The sequence below is a fragment of the Dermacentor andersoni genome, chromosome 1 (genome assembly GCF_023375885.2).
Source record: "Dermacentor andersoni chromosome 1, qqDerAnde1_hic_scaffold, whole genome shotgun sequence".
Taxonomy (NCBI): domain Eukaryota; kingdom Metazoa; phylum Arthropoda; class Arachnida; order Ixodida; family Ixodidae; genus Dermacentor; species Dermacentor andersoni.
Genome location: NC_092814.1, coordinates 261,792,679 through 261,811,992, shown reverse-complemented (window position 1 = coordinate 261,811,992; position 19,314 = coordinate 261,792,679). Strand labels below are relative to the sequence as shown.

General features: G+C 47.0%; 1 protein-coding gene across 6 annotated transcripts in view; it reads left to right on the top strand.

Moving 5' to 3' along the window:
* The window catches only part of LOC126548145 (uncharacterized), a 239,071-nt gene that overhangs the window by 134,418 nt on the left and 85,339 nt on the right, over window positions 1-19,314 (top strand). For all 6 annotated transcript variants that reach the window (XM_050196263.3, XM_055063733.2, XM_050196266.3 and 3 more), the window contains exons 15-18: window positions 9,102-10,607; window positions 10,684-10,918; window positions 11,103-11,295; window positions 17,738-18,069. In XM_050196263.3, coding sequence (XP_050052220.2) covers window positions 9,102-10,607; window positions 10,684-10,918; window positions 11,103-11,295; window positions 17,738-18,069 — 2,266 coding nt within the window. The remainder of the gene's footprint in view (window positions 1-9,101; window positions 10,608-10,683; window positions 10,919-11,102; window positions 11,296-17,737; window positions 18,070-19,314) is intronic.

The window sequence follows — 19,314 nt, the reverse complement described above, 5'->3', positions numbered from 1 at the left end:
CTCTCCAAAAAGGGTGACTCGATTGCTGCTTTCGCTCTCTCGCCGCACCCTCGCTTCCGACTTGCAGCAGTAAACGTAAAGTCCTTCGAACTTTGTTTAGCCTTTTTCCATCTCTCTCTGTCTTCTTGATCACGCAACGTCCCATTTCTCTCCGTTGCGCGGGCGACTGAAAGCGCATCCTCCCCTCCCTGCGCGCGGTTACTTTCGGATGGCTCGGCGCGCGGGACCTTCGTCTGCTCATGGGAGCGGTGGCTGAATTCCGATTCAGAATACGAGCCGAGCTCGGATTCGGACTCGGACAAAGTCGCTTGAGACGAAGAGGGTTCTGCATCGTCAGATTCGGATGTTGAACAGATTTTATAGTCAGGCTGATGATGATGATGATGTTTACTAACAACAGCTGCAGAACACTGAAATGTGCATATTGCATTGACTGTTATTTGTATACCACTCATAATCAAAAATAAATTGCTATGTTCATTCCCTGTTATGCTCGTTCCCTGAAACCAAGCCGACACTGGGGGTGCGTCACGGCCAGAAACGTCCGACAGCGAAAGGGTTAATAAACTCCACAGCCTGGAGTAATTTTTCATGCTGATTTCAGATCTGTAATTAGATTTTTGATAGCTGTACCAGTTCAAAAAATATTGAGGTCTGAAGTCAAATTAATTTCAAACTCGTTACGGGGCTTTTTGATGATTCCGTCTTGCTAAACCAAAAACTAAATGCATGACACCATTGCTAAAGACCTACTGTAGGGGGTGATGCTATTTTTATTCATTTGGAAGCATTTTGCAGGCAAGAAAACAATCTTGCATTTATTATGAACATTTTTTTTTCTAATTAGCAGCGATTCCTATACCTGAATGTAATTTTCATGATGGTGCAAGAGTAATAAAAATAGCATCACCCCCCAGATCATTTCAATACGAATAAAATGATACCACCCTTGTCATTTTTGGCCAAAAACAACGCAGAAAAAACACCCGTAAGGCGGAGTACAGTGTGCAAAAACATCGAACTGAAATAAACGCATTTGAAGTTTCAAACAAATGTAGCTTTTGCTGAAGTGAATCTACAGCAATACAAATGGCACCATTTTGAAGCTCTATGTTTTGTAAGAATGGCCATACTAAATGCGTGACTGCACACACTCAAAATAATAGCACACTGGCCACTGAACTAGCACAAGAAACTTTATTAGTCACCATGCTCTACAAAGAGCATGGTGCCTGGGTTTCAAACCGAAGTGTAGAACTCTGTGTGGGCATGAATATAGTTCCAGTGTTGTACATGCAGGCGGCCTGATTGATAGCAGACTCCATTACAATCAGTGAGGCACTTTCTTTTTTTTTTCATTTGGTAGAATTGACCATGTTACTGAATGAAGACTCTGAGTGTAAGTAGCCTTCCAAGTCATCTTCACCTGACAGTGGCTGTGGAACTTAGGATCAGAGAGCCAGTGATAGATATGCAGCTGCTCGGTGCTTTCCAGAATTTTACTTTTGTATGATGCCTCGATCACTTCTGCAGCCAGGTGTGTGCCAGCCCAAGGGGCCTAGTGAACAGAGCTCATGATGAGGTTCTCTTTATGAAGGGGTGGTATGATAGATATTGTTACGAGCTATCGTGACAATGTGATAATAGAGTGAAGGCGCAATGTGCTTGGTTGCGAGTCCAAAGTGCCAATGTGCGAAATGCATAGCTGCAGATACAAGGAGTCGACGCGCGAAATGCCTAGTCGCGGGCTCGAGGAGTCGACCCTCGATGCGCTTATTCGCGGTGTCCAAGGTGCCGACGCGCGAAATGCCTAGTCGTGGGCTTGAAAAGTCGACACTCGACGCGCTAATTCGCGCAGTCCTACGTGCGGACGCGCGAAATTCCTAGCCACGGGCTCGAGGAGTCGACACTCGATGCGCTGGTTCGCGCAGTCGGAGGCGCCGATGCGCAAAATGATTAGGTGACTGTCTGAGAAGTCCGCGCGCGATGTGCATGATCGCCGAGTCGGAGACTCTCATGCAAAATGTTTAGCCGCGTTTCCGAGGATTACGTGCGCGATACGAATTAGTCACGAATTCGAAACACCGACTGCTGAAAGGCTTAGCCGCATGTCCGAGGGTTCCGCGCGCGAATCTTGGTCGTGAAGTCCGCGTCGCCGATGCTCGGAATGCTTAGCCGCGAGTCTGAAACGTCCACAAGCGTAGGGATCGGCCACGCTACTGCGATGTCCGCGTAGCGCCCGTTTTGACACGTCAAGATTACAGCGAGTGGAGACGTCAAACTCGCGAGGTGCAAAGAACCGGGCAGACGACTGCCGGACCAATGGCGAACCGCGCTGGAGTCACGTGGCGGGCGCGGCCAATCGCAGACTCCGGCACTACCCTCAATCATTTGCTTTTTGTGCGCTTGTTTCTGTATGGAGGAGATCGCTGAAGCGGCAGCTTTGAAGACTGAGAAATGCGCTTTCCAACGAGACCAAAAAGGAAGACAGTGAAAGGAAGACAGTGAAGCGCCAAACTTTAGTTTGGCGCTTCACTGTCTTTTTTTTTCTTCTGTCCCTTTGCAAGAAATGTATTTTGCGCCACAAGGTATACATAGGAAATGTGTTGGCACTTTTTTTGCAGCCCGCCACTTCAGCTAAACTGCCCAGAACTCGAAAAATAGTGCAGCAGATGCATAGCATGCACCATATCAATCGGCTTGTCTCGCACCACGCAAGCCTTTCAGTACATGAACTCTGAGGCACAGTGGTACTGCGTCGCGGCAGCTTTGAGCTGGATATTGAACCTCTCCTATAGTGTGTCGGCGGAGTTTCATGACTAGAAAGCATGGAAGGACTCTGGTACAACACGAGCTAGCAGAAAAGAACATGGGCGTGGCTCAAAAGAACGCCAAGCTATTTTACGATGGGAATGCGAGGCTTCTAACTTAACGATCCTCAGACCTTCAAGAAAGAATATGCTTGACGTTCACTGGGACAGACCCTCCAAAGTGTTGCACAAACTTTCTGATAGTCGCTATGCTCTGAAAGTGCCCGGTCGCAGGAAGGAGCAATTTGATGGAGCTGTACGTGGAGCGGAGTGGAGTTAACTTCACCATCAAAGAGCCAGATGACATTAATACAGAGTTTAACGAATGTAAGGCAACCTCAAGCTCTGAAATCAGCCTGGAAGAAGTTTAGAGCACTCAGTAAGGACGGACGCACTTATCCCTGAGGAGCTTCACCAGCTAAAGGGGTTGCTTGCGGAATATCTCAATAGATTCAATAATCGGCAGCTGCCAATGCTGTCCGACAGGCACCAAGACGTCCCAGTTTGAGTCGAGCATGACAATCGCCGTCTTCGAGACTGCCTTCCTTTCTTTGTATTCACTGAGCAAGGTTGTGTTCATTGAACAAAAGTTCCGGAGTGATTGTGTGCATCCTGGCTTTCAAGCCGAATCTTGAGATTTTGGTCACTTTGAAGGCTCCATCTGGACAAAGGTGTGTCAACAGATTTCCTTGGCCTAAGGATCTAGGAAGGACAGAGGGGTTTTAAGCGGAGTTTTTCAGCTTGTGAGGTATGCTTCAATTCAGTGATGCTAGACTGTTGAGACGCAACATTCTCCACTCCTTGTGTAGATATGTAAATAAACCCAATACTTTTGGTTTGCGATGAGAACCTGTTCCTGCCTTCAACAACGGATGTCCTCAGTGTGGATGAGTCTGACAATGGCATGGGCCAGCTGCCCCTTTTGACATGCCCGACCCCAACTCTTACAGCGCCAGGTCACAGGATCAAATGCTGGCTTTCGTGTCCTACGTTTAGATGGGAAGGACAGGCAAAAATGCCCCTGTACCATGCTTTGGGTGCATGACAAAAAAACCCCAGGTGGCCGAAATTAATCCAGTGCTCTTGATTATAGTTTGCCTGATAATTGGGTTGTGGTATTGGCATGTAATACCCCAGAATTTAACTGTGTGACATGCAGTTGCTCATAGCCAATTTCTAAGCATGGAATGGCCCCAAGTTTAGTTTTCAAGTGTGCATTAACCTGCTCTTGCAAATGCATGGGAAACTAAATATGAAGGAAAGCATTAGAGTAGTTTCAGAGTATTAGGCGCGTGAATTTATCCTTATCATACGTAGTGTAGATACGTAGCGAACTCTGCGGAAAATCTTATGTTTGAATTGAGTGGCCGTATCCCACGAAGCTTCGAAGCTTAGGTAGCTTTGATATCATTGCTGGGATGCGATTGCTGGAACACCGAGAACGTCTGTCTTGCTCTGTTGCATGTATTTCTTGCTTCAACCAAAAAGTGTGGTGTTGAACTCACTTCTATCACTTTCCGAGTGCTGGAAAAATGCAAAACAACAAGAGGCATATAAAACTCGAGTGAAGAAATGCTTTGAAAGGAGACGCAGCAGCGATATGCTGGAAATACAATCTGGTGACCACATTTCTAGTACAGAAAGGAATTGGGGCTTCCAATGATAAGTTGTATGGACCCTTTCAAGTAATGAAGACTGCAGCGTGGTATCCTGAAGACCATCTGGTACTTGGGAGTCTCCGTGAAACAGGGTACGCCTTCATCAGTAATGTATTTAAATATCACACCAGGAAGTGTGAACAATGAAGTGCAAGGGAGTGAAACGGTCTGCTCCTGAATAGTCTTAAGTTCTCGCAGCCGGCTTACCAATATCTCGTGTTCGACGCTGTCGTATGAGATTGACTTTAATAGGTACACTTTAATAAAAACATTTAATAGGCAATAACTTGAAAGTGTTGCCGTTCCCTGCTGCAGGCAGTGCGAAGTGAGCATCTGGTTTTGCCCAGGTGGCATCACATTCTAGGGTGGATCATCAGGTCGATTTTGTTTCGGTTTCTGGTTGCATCTTGGAACGTTATGCATTAGGAAAACGGCAAAGCGCGTCACGATTTGATCTGTCTGCACGGTTCACTTGAGCCCAGCAGCCCTTAGTATTGGCCTCTCGTACTGCAACGATTCAGCTTTCTTCTGCCAAATTTTTTAGTGGCAGCAGGATTATACGTTTTTTCGCTCACTTTTTTTTTTCTCACATCTGTGAACAAAATTCTACTGTACTGCCAAACGTATGCTTTGAGGAGTAGGGGGAATGCATTTTGTAGAATATATATATATTATACAATCGGTGCAAGACATTTCAGGCGACAACGGTGCTCATTCGTGCCTTAAGGAGCAAGTGCAGGTTATGCAGCTGCGTAAGTTTACCATATTTATGTGAAAATAATCAGTTTTTTCCGGAGAATTTAGCTGTGAAGCCACTCCCTGGCTTGCATGCGAGGCTGATAAATACTGTTGTAGTATGGCTGAAGAAGCACCATGTCTCTGGCAATCCAGATTTTGCAAACCCAAATTATACGAACTAATTCGTCAGGTTTGGCAGTCCCGTATTTCTGCGTGTTAAGCACACACTGAGAATTTGATAAACTTAAGGGGGGACACGGCTCTTTGCAGCGAAAAAATGGCTAAAAAATCGATTTTTTGAAAATGAGATTTTCAATATCTACAGCTAATATTCCTTTAATTCACTAAGTTTCGAATCTCAGGGAAGAGTATTTCGTCCGCAATATCAATTTATAACATCACTGAGCTGAATTCCGCGCAAAAACAGCCCTTTTTATCGCGGCGCTTAGCTCTTTTTCTGTGCGCGCGATTGCAGCCATCTTGGTATCGTCGGAAAGAGGAGCCTTCCTTCTTTAATTTCCCGCCAAAAGTGACTCCGTCGGTTCGCCAGTGACGTTTAAATCCGGGGAGAAAAAGAAGTCCGAACGCGCGATCCGATTCGTTGACTAGCGCACGTGACCAAAAACTCGTGCTGTGGTTGGCTGCGCGAGGTTCCCGTCGTCTGCTCCACTCTGCAGGCGACGCAACGGTGCGTCTCGTTGTTCTCAGTCGTACGTTTGTGACAAGTGCGGAACTATGTCCAATCCACCGGGGAAGTTCGCCACGAGGAGCAAGTTCGGCAAAAAGAAGAAGCGAACAACTTATAACTTTCAGAAGCGCTCTGTTCCTTCGGAAAACATCGAGAATAGCCCGCCGCCAACCGCAAATGTTGCCCAAGCCGCGGACGGCGCCGAAGTAGGCCTAGCCAGCTCACCAACGAGTGAAGTTGTTACGGACAGCGGCTGCGTTCGGCATGACACTGCAATGTTGCAACATGCGGATTTGCTGCAGAGGGATATGAATGCCAAAAGAAAACTTCAAGTCCTTGCTTCAACGCCAGCAACAAAACGGAAGTTGGATTCCCTCACTCACGCCGACGACGTTGCGGCTGCACCAGCCGACGTGGAGGTAGGCTTCGCTATCGTTTGTTTGGACGCCGTGAATGAACTGATGTCGTTTGTGAAGTGCAAGGTGTGCGGCGGTAGCGTCACAGTAGGCAAACGCGAATGAGAATGTGGCCTTGCCATAAAGATTGTTATCGCGTGTGCGTGTTGCGGTGATATCGCGTCGGCGTGGAGCTCGCCCCGCGTGAACGGTAACCAGAAGTGCAACCCGTTTGTTGTGAACGTTCTTGCCGCGCGCGCGATGCAAGCTACCGGGAATCGGCGAACGGCGCTGAACGATGTTTTTGCCACAATGAACATTTCCCACCGTGGTCTTCATATGAAAACGTGGCAGCGGTATGTGAAAAGGAAGTTGGCACCCGCGGCGGCACTTGCTGCCGAGAAGCAGACGGCACTGTGCGCGCAATCCGTTCGGCAACTGTATGACGAATTGGAGCTTGGAAATCCGGGAAATATTGCCGTGTCATACGACGGTTCCTGGATGACGCGCGGCCACTCGTCTCACATTGGCGTAGGCGCCGTCATAGAGCTGTTTACGGGGCTAGTCATCGACTATGTGGTGCTCAGCAACTTCTGCGCTGGTTGTGAGCGTGGGCCGAAGGATAATGACCCGATTTATAAAGCTTGGAAGGAGAGCCATGCCTGTCAGAAAAACACCTCCAAGAAGACGGGTGAAATGGAAGTTGAAGCTGCCCTCATCCTTTTCCAAAGGTCACTGCAACGGTGTAACCTGAGGTACACCACCCTACTCTTAGATGGTGACAGTCGCGCTTTCCTTGCGCTGCAGGAAGCCAGAGTGTATGGATACATTTCAGTGGAAAAGGAAGACTGTACAAACCACGTACAGAAACGTATGGGCACAAGCTTGCGAAACCTTATCGCAAAGCATAAGGGACCTGGATTGGAGAGCCTTGGTGGTAAAGGCAAACTAACGACTTAGTCACGAAGCTGACACGATATTATGGCTGGGCCCTGAAGACTCGCACAAGGGTGATGTGCAAGGAATGAAAAGGGCTGTGATGGCAACTTATCACCACACAACATCAAATGACTTGATATCGGACCACAGCTACTGTCCACCAGGACCAAGCTCGTGGTGCCGGCAAAATGCAGCAAGCGCTAAGGGTGAAGCAGCCCCTAAGCACCGCTACAATTTGCCTCCTCATGTTTGTGAAGCCCTGTTGCCCATTTATGAGCGCCTGTCTGATGAAAAGCTCCTTGAGCGGTGCCTACGGGGCAGTACTCAGAACAGCAATGAGTCTCTCCACTCCCTGATGTGGGCACTGGCTCCAAAGGAACAGCATGCTTCACTGTTCACCGTGCAAGCCGCAGTAGCTGAGGCAGTCATGAAATTCAATGCTGGCTGTGAGACGACCTCTGCAGCAATATTGAAAGAGCTGCACCTCAACCCTGGTATACCCAGCATGAAATGCATGGTGGAGAAGGACCGCCGTCGAGCAGTTGCATCTGCAAAAAAGCGCAAGACCACTACGGACATGTAGAATTCTTTCAGGAAACGCCATTTGGGTGGCCGTAGTCAAAGTGACTACATTCCTGGTGGCTTTTAGCCACTTTCACTGCGAAATAGTGCACAATTTTTTCTGCACTTTTGATTAAAAGTGACTTCACTTCTTTTTTCTCGTTTTCTCAAAACACCGATTTTTGACTTCTTGCTGATTTGCAGCAACCATATCTCTGCCTTCAAGGCAGGTAGAGGCATAATTTTTGTTGTGGCTCGTAGCTGAGTGTACTCGTAGCTGAGTGAGTGTGGCTCGTAGCTGAGTGTAGGAACAGATTTTGGAATTTATGCTTTAAAATTTTTCAGTTCTGCTTTAGATCAAATAATAAGGCACCCACAATTGGAACAGTGAAGATTGAATTGCTATGCAATTACTATTATTTAATATATCAAAAAAGTATTCCTACCATTGTGTTATGAATTTCATTTATCTTCAGAACTAAATGGCCTATTGGAAAAATAATTACATATTTGAAATCAGCACAAAAACCTTAACAAGACTGGAAAGTTTCATTAATATTGATGGAAAAAGATAATGAACATTAATTTAATAGCAGTAAAGGTGTAGTGTGGGTTATATACGAATATTGCCTTGAGGGGGCAGCTTCACGACAACAAAAGTATTGCCTTGTAGTGTGGCTTCACGGCATCGTGGCACATGCTGCTGTAAAGCTACACTTCAAGGAAAAGTTTTCAGCAATTGAGATCCGCTACTTTCTCTGGAACCCTATTTTCTACCCGCCTCTGTGTGTTCAAGTTCCCTTCTCTTTTGTGTGTGCCATTTTGTGTTTTGACTGTCTGGTAATTCAGTGTTTCGGGAATTCTCCTCTGACTGGGAATAATCTGTCCACTACCCTGTATCGCCTTATAATTGTCACCGTCTTACAATTACATAGATTATATTTTTGTCCCTGCTGGAAAAGCACATAGTTGTCCATGTGGTGTCCTTCTTGCATCAACCAGCCTACGATGTTCATGTGCGTGGTAGGGTAATTTAAACACTAATAATAAAGTGTACTACTACTCCTCCATTGAATCTGCCATGATTTGCGGACAATACTAATAATTGTCTAACGATGTTTAGCATAAACAGTTTGCTTTAGGCTGGCATTTAACAGAAGTTTTACTTTTTTATATATTTTCGGCTGTACAATGCTGAAGATGTGCTGTATGACTTGGAGAAGCGATTTTTGTAGTCTGAGATATGCTTTCAAATTCTTGTGAGCATGTCTGTGAGAAGCTTGCAAGTACAATTTCTGTTGCACATTTACAGGCCTCCCGCTGATCAACGGCAAGAGATGCCATTGCAGCAAATGGAGCCGCACCGTCTAGCGCCTGAGCGGGGGAAGGATAAACCGCAGGTGCCTGATTGGTCTGACACTCCGTACTCTGCCACTGGCGAAAGTAAGAGGCGTGATTGGCACACACACCACCCACCTCCTGTGACTCAGCAGCAGTTGGACAGCGCAGGTCCAAGCAAGAAGAATTTCGTGCCACTGCGACGGGGGGGAGTTGCAAAGGATGACGGGAAGGACGATATCAAGGAAGGAAAGGTTGACGACAATTCCCGCGCAGATGAGGAAAAAGCAAAGGATGCTTGCAAAAAAGATGATACAGAGAAACGTGCACCAGCATCTCGTTCTCGCGGTGGAAGTGGGGGAAGATTCGAGGCCAACAGGGGCCGTGGTGGTCGTGGTGGTAATGGCTACAGCGGTGGCAATGTGGGTTACAGGGGTCGCAGCCGGGAGTACCGTCGCAGCCGGACTGAACGTGGGCCCCGCTTTGACCGCAAAAAGGATGATGGTAGCGAGGAAAGCTCTGGTGTTGAAGAGGAGAGGCCTGCCAATCGGTTGCGGCCCAAGGAGGAGGAGAGTGAAGGGTCTGAGGAGGCCTGCCCGGATTCTGACCGGAAAAATAGGACAGTAAAAGAAACTGGTCGTGCTCGCGAGCCTCGCCGAGATGAGGCTAAGAACAAGGAAGAGAAAAGCGCCTTCTCTCCTCGAGGGGAGCCTTCACGCCGAGGTCGTGGAGGTGCAATTTCATTAGGCCGAAGCTCAAGAGGTCGATACCAAGCTGGCGGTTATGGGCCGCCTACCTTGAAAGCACCGTTTGGCAAACCAGAGGAAGGTAACAAGGAGGAAGAAGCAAGTAAGGAAGGGTCTTCAACCCAGGGAAGCAAGCCGCGGTCTAATAGTAGTCGTCCAGTTGTAAGGCGCCCTAATCGCATGGAGCCACTGCCACCACGCTTTCAAAAGAACCAGCCTCGCAGACAAGAGAACCCTGAAAGGAACAAAGGAAGAGGTGGTCGTGGTGCAGGCCCAAGTAAGGATGCCCTGTCTGATGTGGCCAATGAAGACTGGGAAACTGCTTCTGAGAGCAGTGACGTGGCAGATAGACGTGGCCTCGATGATGGTGTGCGCCAACAATCATCGGGTTCCAAAAAGGGCCCACCCACTAGCTCGAAGGCCCCCGGTAGTGGTCAGGAACGACGCCGTTCAGGCGGGGAAGTACGCCGAGGTGGAGGTGGAGTGCCTGGAGACCGTAATGGTCGAGGCCCTGTGCAACGCAGAGACTCTGGGGGTGGCGGGCCACCTGCCAGAATGGGCCGTGGGAGTGGCTCCCGGCCAGGAGGCCGATCACGCCAACAGCAGCAGCAGCGGCCAGGAGACGTGAGTGCGAAGGGGGAGCCTTCGCCAGCCACCCTTGTGTATCGAGTGGATGAAGTGAAGCTGCAGGACCCAGTGGGAGTTCAGGCTGCCCTTACTGACCTTGGTAACAGGTGGGTCCTGTTTTTTTTTGGTAAAAGACATTTTGACTCACCACTGGCTTCTTTAATTTTTTTTCCTCTTGTGCAGAAAACACATGAAGAAATCGGAGCAAGGGCAATCAAATGCAAAACTTGAAAAAGAGAAACCGAATGCTCTTGAAGGTATTGACCTAAGCAACTATGCCAGTGTCGTCGTTATAGATGACCACCCAGCCGTGACTGATCCTTCTTTATGCGATGCTGATGAGGGCGACTTTCAAGAAGTAACCTCAAAGAAACGTCACAAGACTTTGGCTGATGGAGACTCCAAGAAAAAAAAAGAGGTGAGAGTACATGTGGCTGCTGCAGCATGCTGCATCTTTGTGTGCGCAACTGTGATGAGATACACAATCTGTCAATCCAATGAATTATTGTGATTAGACCACTATGCTGAAAGTACATCTTTGTAGTTTTTGTTTTCTGGCCTGGAAAATGCTGCTTTATTACGTTCTTTTTTTTTTCTTTCAGACAAGAAGTAAAACCAGTGTACACGGTCGTCAAAACAAGCTTCCTCCTCGTCTAATTAAAAAGCGAGAATCTGATCGCTTGTTTTCTTCGAAGACTGAGTGTCAACTACCCGCAAAAACTGAGGGAGGTGCCACAGACTCTGTTGATGCCTCCATTACGAAGACTCAGTCGCATTCTACCTTTAGTACAAAAGGTTCGTTTGATTTCATTTGTTTCGTTGCGCAGTTGAATTTTATCTGCAGCTGCCATGTTCTGATTAGAGTAAAATGCAAGGATGTAAGTGGAATTTGTGTACTTGTTTAGTAACCTCTGGCGGTGAAGGTAATTTGAGCCTTTTGCTATGACGTCTGCATAGCTGGCAGGGCAACTTGAGGCCCCCGCAGGGGTGTCTGCGTTGGCAGGCTTTTGGTGCGTTGCGACACCACTTACCGAAACACACGAGGGGTGGACCCTCCCGCGTGTAGCCGTGCGCGGCCTAGCCGTGTCTGGGGAAAGGGGAATCCTGGGGAATCCTTGGGGTTGAGCCGATGCTGGGTGTTTCGACTTTACAGACCCCAGGTGGAGGCAACACACCTCTTCGGCCTCTCCTTCACATAGACGGCACTTCCAGACTGACCCTTCTGGAGGAAATTGGCAGTCGCCTTTTCCTGTCTTCCTCTCCAATCTTCGTTTTCCACTTTTCCATCTTTCCTGTCTTCTATTGATTTCTTTTAACTTCCTATTTTTTGGGCGGCAAAGGTTAACCTTGTGCAATATATCCAGTCTTGTGTATATATATATTAGGTTAGTGGGAACATACCGCTGGCATACGCAGAATAGAATTTTTCGAATCCTGTGACGTCCCCAGGTTGGGCTCCGAGGTGGGCGGCGGGCATTCCTACCGAATATAGTAATGCTATGTATGGCTTCTAGTTTCCCTCCACTCCCTTATCGCTCCCTGAAGAGGGGGTTCTCCGATCAAACCTTCATTTTTCTCATGAAATAAAAAAAATATTTCCCAAGTACCATGTAATACTACATAGTCAACATAAAACCAAGACAGTCTGTACAATATCCCCATTTGTTGTCGCAGAATGTCTGACAGAAGGAATCGAGTCTGGTCATAAAGTAACTAAGATTGGAAGCTGCGACCATCTTCTGGAAGTACGTGACAAGCTTCAATGCAGCAAACTGAGAAAACTTGTTGCATTTGGTGACATTCTTCTCTCTGGGCCCCCACTGGTCACTGAACACTGCGTGGTGTCATTTCTGGTGATAACGTCCTTGAACTATGTGAAAGCGAACTGTTGGATGGATGGTAAGACCAAAGTGTGGTAGAAGTGCAACGAATTAAGTGAAGGCGTGATGACACGGAAATTCCAACAAAGCATGCAATAATTACGTTTGGAACTAGTGAACTGCCCGATTCAGTAGAGACTGGATATCGTAAAATTCGCGTACAGCCGTACATTCCCAATCCCTGCCGATGCTTCAAGTGTCAGCAGTTTGGGCGTGGGTCTCGGAGCTGCCGAGGACGTGCTGCTTGTGCAAAATGTGGGCCTAAAGACCACACCTCAGACAACTGTTCTTTGGCAACCCACTGTGATGTGATGGAGGTCACCCCGCCTATTCGCCATTGTGCCCGTTATGGAAGAAAGAAAGTGAAACAATCAAGCTCAACTAAACATTCCTTTCCCAGAAGCGTGCAAACGTTTTTCTGTACACAACCCATCGAATCCTACCTACAGTGATGTGACATGCTGGGGGGGCAGCGCCACATCCTCTGGCGGCCACCCGAGTCACACGGAGTGTGAAGATGGTTATGCTACCGACCCCCCTGGCAGGAGCAGCCACTGCTGTTCCACCCCCTGCCATAAAGGGCCAGCAGACCTCCGTGCCTGCTGGTCCCAGAGCCGCTGCTTGTGCAGACAGCAGGCCCTAAAAACCACCGAACATGCCCGCCGAGCAGGCATCATCCAGCGCCTCTGAATAGGCGATGGATGTAACAAACACTACTTCAGTGTCTCAGACACTGAAGGAATGGCATAGTTACATGGAGCGCGCCAAGAAAAAAGAAAAATCCTATATCACGGTGCCTGGAAAGGTCTCGTGAGCTAACCTAATTGATTCCTCTTGACACACACCACAAAACACTTCTAATATGGCCACACTGATAATGCGTGGGAATGTGAGAGGTCTAATACATAATCTTGAAGACAGTAAGGATCTCTTACCGTAAAAACCCGCATATAATACGAAGCCGCATACAGTACGAGGTGAAACTTTTGGGACATGAAATGGAAAAAAAGTTTTATTTGCGTATAATATGAGTTGGGAAAACTTAAGGAAAACATTTATTTAAATTGAACTCTGCACTTCAATCGCTGTCTTCCTCTGCTGCGCTCTCTTCGGATAGTTCCTTGTCGGACATATCTTCCCAGAGGCACTCATGCTCCGTGCCATCGAGCGCGTTGAGATGCCGCACTTCTCGAATACGCGGCACACAAGGACCTATGGTATACTGGCCCATGCATTCACAATCCACTTGCACAGTGTGGCTGGTGAAGCCCGCTTCAGCCGCTTGGTCGGCGTCACTGCAGGCTTACCTGAGCGCATCCAATCTACGTAACACCACTTGACCACATCCTTGAATGGCTTGTTCACGCAAACATCTAAAGGCTGCAGCTGAGAGATCATCCCACCCGGGATAACGATGAGTTGAGTGCCGGATTCGCACAACAGCCTCTTCACTGAGTCGGCCAAATGGCAATGAAATGCGTCCAGCACGAGGATGGACGGGGACGACAACAGTGCGCCAGGCCGTCTACACCAGACTGGACTTTATCCAGTCGAGCACAACATTCTCATTAATCCAGCCTTTCTCATGGTATCTCACGACCACATTTTTTCGCAGCTCCTCACCTTTAGGCACTGTTTTGTGCTTGAAGACGACATAGGGCGGGAGCTTGCATCCGTGTGCCGTGCACAACAACATGATGGTAACTCGCATTTTCTCGTTGCCAGTGGACAGGACATAAATTTGTTTAGAGCCCATTTCGTGCGTGGTGAGGAATGATGGCATGTCCAGATAAACCGGTGTTTGGTCAGCATTGCAGATTTCCCATGCTGGAAGTTATTGGACTTCCGCAGCGAAATAACCTGGTGCTGGAGTGCCACAAGCAGCTCTTCGAACGATTTGAGTAGCTTTTGCGAAATCAAAGTTTGGCGGCGTAAGGAAAATCCAGCACGGCACATGTAGCGATAAATCCAGTGCTTGCTCACTTTGAAGGCGGAGCTTGGTGGCCATTTTTCTCTTGCAAGCACCTTAGCTTTTGCCTGCATAAGCTCCACGCACACAGCTAGACGCATGGCTCGCTGTTGGCATACGAACTCTGTCAGGGTGAGTTCGATTTCCCGGAATGTCTCACTCTTTGGGCTGCAAAAGCTTCTTCGCGTTCCGCTGCACGCGAAAAGGGCTTCTTTCTGTCGACGCCACCTGCGAATGCTTCCCTCGTTGACGCCAAACTGCCTCTCGGCCGCACTGTTGCCGATGTCCCGTTTGGCTAAAATAACCTTTCTCTTGAAAGCCGTCAAGTACTGTTTTTGTGGTCTGCACTTCTTGTTCCTTCAATGCGGAATAAACAAGATTCACTTCGCGAAGCGTGGTTTGCACGCATGCTGCCAAGGTGTGCACTCAACAATAAAGAAACGACGCTGTAGTCACGCAGCAATAAGGAAGTCAAGTCGTAGCCACACTGAAATCAGAAAACCAAAACTTCTAGCCCAAATTTCTGACTGAAATTTTTGTTTGGATCTGCATATAGTTCGAGGCATGAATTGGGGACGGTAATAATAGGAAAAGAAAACTTGTATTGTACGCGGGTTTTTATAGTACACGAGTTTAATCCAAGGTTGCTGTGTGTGCAAGAGACACACCTCAATCCTTCACACGTTTTTTCAAAAAGGATTCCATTTACCGTAAAGACCGCAACAATGCTTTCGCCTTGTTGTTAAATTGTTAAGGGTGTCTCCTGCCAGCATTTACAGCTGCAGTGTTGATATGTATCCCACAAACAAATGGATCCCGTTCTAAACGACGTGTTCCCTTGTGGAACGATAAATGTATGGAAGCGTGAAAGAGACAAAATAAGGCTTGGAGTCAGTTCCGTGACTCTCCAACCACAGAAAACCTCATCTCCTTTAAGAAACGTAAGTCTGAATGTAGAAGAACGCGCCACTATGCCAAAAGAGAAAGCTGGCAAAAGTACATCTCTGGCATTAATTCTTATAAAGACGAAGGACAAGTCTGGAACAAGGTGAACAAAATAAAAGGCTGAGAAAGTCATCCCCTACCACTAGTAAACACACAAGGAGGCACTCTTAAGGACCAGGCTGATTGTCTAGGAGCACATTTTGAGCACATCTCCCGTAATTCCCATTGCACACATACATTACTAAAATACCAGTGTCAAGCAGAGTGACAGCCCCTGGGTCGCAAAGGCACAGGCAATGAAGCATACGATCGCCCATTAAGCATGGCAGAGTTCCAGGCTTCACTGAATTGTAACAAGTATCCTCCAGGAAGTGACAGAATACTATATGAAATGATCACACTTGTACCCTGAAACCCACATTAACTACCATCGCTCTTAAACACCATGTTCTCTGCCGGCTAGATTCCGTGAGCCTGGAAAGAAGCAATTGTAGTTCCTATTCTTAAGGAGGACAAGGACCCTTCCTCCGCTAGTAGTTATAGGCCTATAGCTCTGACAAGTTGCATATGCACTCTTTTTAAGAAAATGATTAACTGGCACCTCGTACATTTTCTTGAAAGCAACAAAACACTCGATCCCTTGCAGTGCAGTTTCAGCGAAGGTAGATCCACAACAGATCACCTTGTCCGTATCGAGACCAATATCTGGGATGCTTTTGTGCACAGTTTTTGTCAGTATTTTTAGACATGGAGAGGGCATACGACACAACATGGGGAGGGGGGGTTGGAATTTTCCTTGATTTGGATGGAATGGGGGTTCAAGGCAACTTGTTGAACGTGATTCAGAGTTGCCCCTTCTATTGCACCTTCCGTGTTAGAGTTCGTAACGTTCTGTCTCGTCCTTTTACACAGGAGGCTGGTGTTCCACAAGGTGGTGTGCTGAGCTGCAGTCTTTTTACTGTCAAAATGGACTCGATCCAGACTGTCATGCCACGTACTATGTTTTATTCCGTATATGTGGATGACATCCAGATAGGTTACAAATCTTATTATCTAAGTATCTGTGAGCGACAAGTACAGCTTGGTTAAGTTGTCTAAGTAAGCGGATAAGAACCGTTTCCAACTAAGCCCCCCAAAAGTATGTGTGTCCTTTTCTCCATTCTCGATTAATAAGTGTGCTACCAGACCCAATTGTAGACTCTTATGGAGAACGACCATCTGTGAGCTCCGAACATAAATTCTTAGGTATTACCTTAGACAATAAACTAATCTTAATCTCCCATCTCAAGTATCGTAAAGTGAAATGCCTTAAGACTAAGAACATGTTGAAGCTCCTGTCACGCACATCATGGGGAAGCGAAAGATGTCTCCTTAGCATATAGAAAAGCCTTATACATTCACGCCAAGACTCCGGAGCCATAGTATATAATTATGCTACATCTAGTGCTTTGAAAATGTTATATCCTATCTACCACTTGGGTATCTGCTTTGCTACAGGCGCCTTCTAGACAAGTCCTGTACAAAGCCTGTGTGTTGAATGAACGAATGGTCTCTGCACTTCCAAAGGGCATATTTTAGCTTCTCCTATGCCTTCCGACTCCTAGTAAGTGCGGCAATAATCTCAGTCCTCCATGTTTTAATTCAATGCCCTGCAGTAGAACCGGAGAGGAAAAAGTGTTTCCCTTCTGCGTATCATGAAAATGCACCTCTTCACCCGTTTTTTTTTTTTTTTTTCTTGGCAATGAACCGCATTTTAACCTAAAAATAGTCCTAGTTTTTAGTTGGAACAGACACTTTGAAAATTATTTGGCAAGGTAATTTTTAGCGCACAATTGACAGCTCTTGTATTCAAGGGCTCTCTTCTAGCTCTAGTGTCACTGTTATGTTTTATTGCATCATGTTTTAACGAAACCCAATTGTCTTCGCCCACATCATGAACTAGTCAGTCTTATTAGTTTAGTGCCTATATATTTTACGGCATTTACAGCGACAGGTTTAAGGCCCTTTTACAGCCATGTCACATAGACCATAAGGAATTCACTGTCCACCCCATCCACAATTCATTGATAACATTACCATTTGTCATGGCGCTCTTTGGCCATACCTGGCCCTTGCGCCATAAAACACCACATATTATCATCATCAGGGCAACTTCAAGTTGTTAAACCTCAAGAATTACTCCTTGATAGTTTGTCAGTTATTGCAACAATGCTATCTGCCAAGTTGCCTGCCATGTGATGAAATGACTTCACCAACTATGACACTGGTGATTACAGAAACATCCATCCATCGTTACTGATGGCATGGCAACTCTGGCATTGGAGGAAACTTTTGTGGCAGTGTTTCGCATCAGATAAGAAAGCAGTGTGGTCAGGAGATTTTAATTATTCTCTGCACCCATTCCATTTCATATTTTGCATTCCTGTGCACTGTCTGACCGCAGAACTGGCTCCAACGGGGGTTCTTCGACCTATGGTGAATGCGTGGGAAAAGCCTATCACTCATGCTCTGCGGGGAGGCAGCCCTCCGTCAGCTGCCCCACAGTCGGTTACTTCTCCGGCAGTGTCATCTGCAGATGTCCTTGTGTCCTCCAAATCGAGCAGCTTTGACAGAAGTAGTGATCAGCATGACAGTGGCATTGACGTGAGCGACCAGCCAGCCTCAGCAGCATCGTCTCAGCGCTCTTCACCCAGTAATGATGGCAAAGCCCCACTGCTTGGGACCACCCCCAAAGGCTTGGCCGTCATGCCTGTTGGTGTGCCACCTTCTGCTGGGGTGAGTGATGCCTTTTGCTAGCTTTGTGGTGTGTGTATTTGTGTGTAGGGGGGAAGACGCATCACTATTAGCATAGTTTTCCATGCTTGAAAAAAGTTTGCGGTGCATTCAAGAAATCACGGCTCACTGTATTGTAAACTTGTATTGCCGCCTGTTGGTAGCTGCAGAAAGTAGCCATTCAGTGAGAGTTGCTGTATGTTGCCCACTCCTCTGGAACACGATAACCCTCCTCAACAGGCTACATTCTGCAGCTGCAGCCAGCCTGTGACAAGTTCATGCTAGCACTAAAGTGTACTAGACAATGGTGGTCGAGTGGATTGAATGGCACATTTCCGCTGAGGCGCCGCGTGTAAGAAAATTGTGCAAGGGCGCTGCGAGCTAACTGGGTTGGGGCGGAGACGTGCTTCGTGGCATATTCAACATAATTTCGCTGCGGGCACTGCGACCGATTGCTTGCGTACGCTCTTTTAATGGTACTTCATTTCAACTGCAAATTTATATAGACACCTTTTTGCTATGTATGCATATTTGAGGCATTGGTTATACATGTCTTTTGCTGTCGTCAAGTGTGTCGTCTGCTAACAAGTTGTGCGGACGCTGGCGAACGCCATTTTTTCTCGCAGAAAATCTGTGCAGTAACATTTTTTATGGTTTTACTTGCTTTGGTGCGCCCGTGACTCCTTTTAACAGCCTGTACCATTTGTAGTTATAGCCAGATGAATGCCTATTTGTAATATTGTTTTCTAAAAGTAACACGGAATTTTCGCCACAAAAGCCACCCATCTGGAACATGAAGCTACGTAAGAAAATTTTGATACGTCATTTTACGTGCGCGTTCTTGTTGGTGGAATATTGATCAGGGACAGTGATCAAAGAAAACTATATTATGGTGAAATAAGTCAGGTTTGTGAACTGTGAAATAAAGAGTTGCAGATGACCAATGTGCTTCCAGGTAAATGTAAGGGTACATAGCCATATACAGTCGAATCCGACCATATAGAACCCGTTTACAGAAAATTATTCTGTATATTGAACAATTTCTGAACACTGTATAATTAAAATTAGTATCTATAGCAACAATTATGGTTACATCGAACAAAAATAGCGGCGACTCCCGATATATTGAACATCAAGCGGTTCAAAAGTGCCCCCAGAAGTTGGCTTTCCCTTACAATGGCAGGGATACCCGGCAGCGCGACTCCATTCAACCGCATTCCCTACCTTGACCGCACCAAGTCAAGCGAG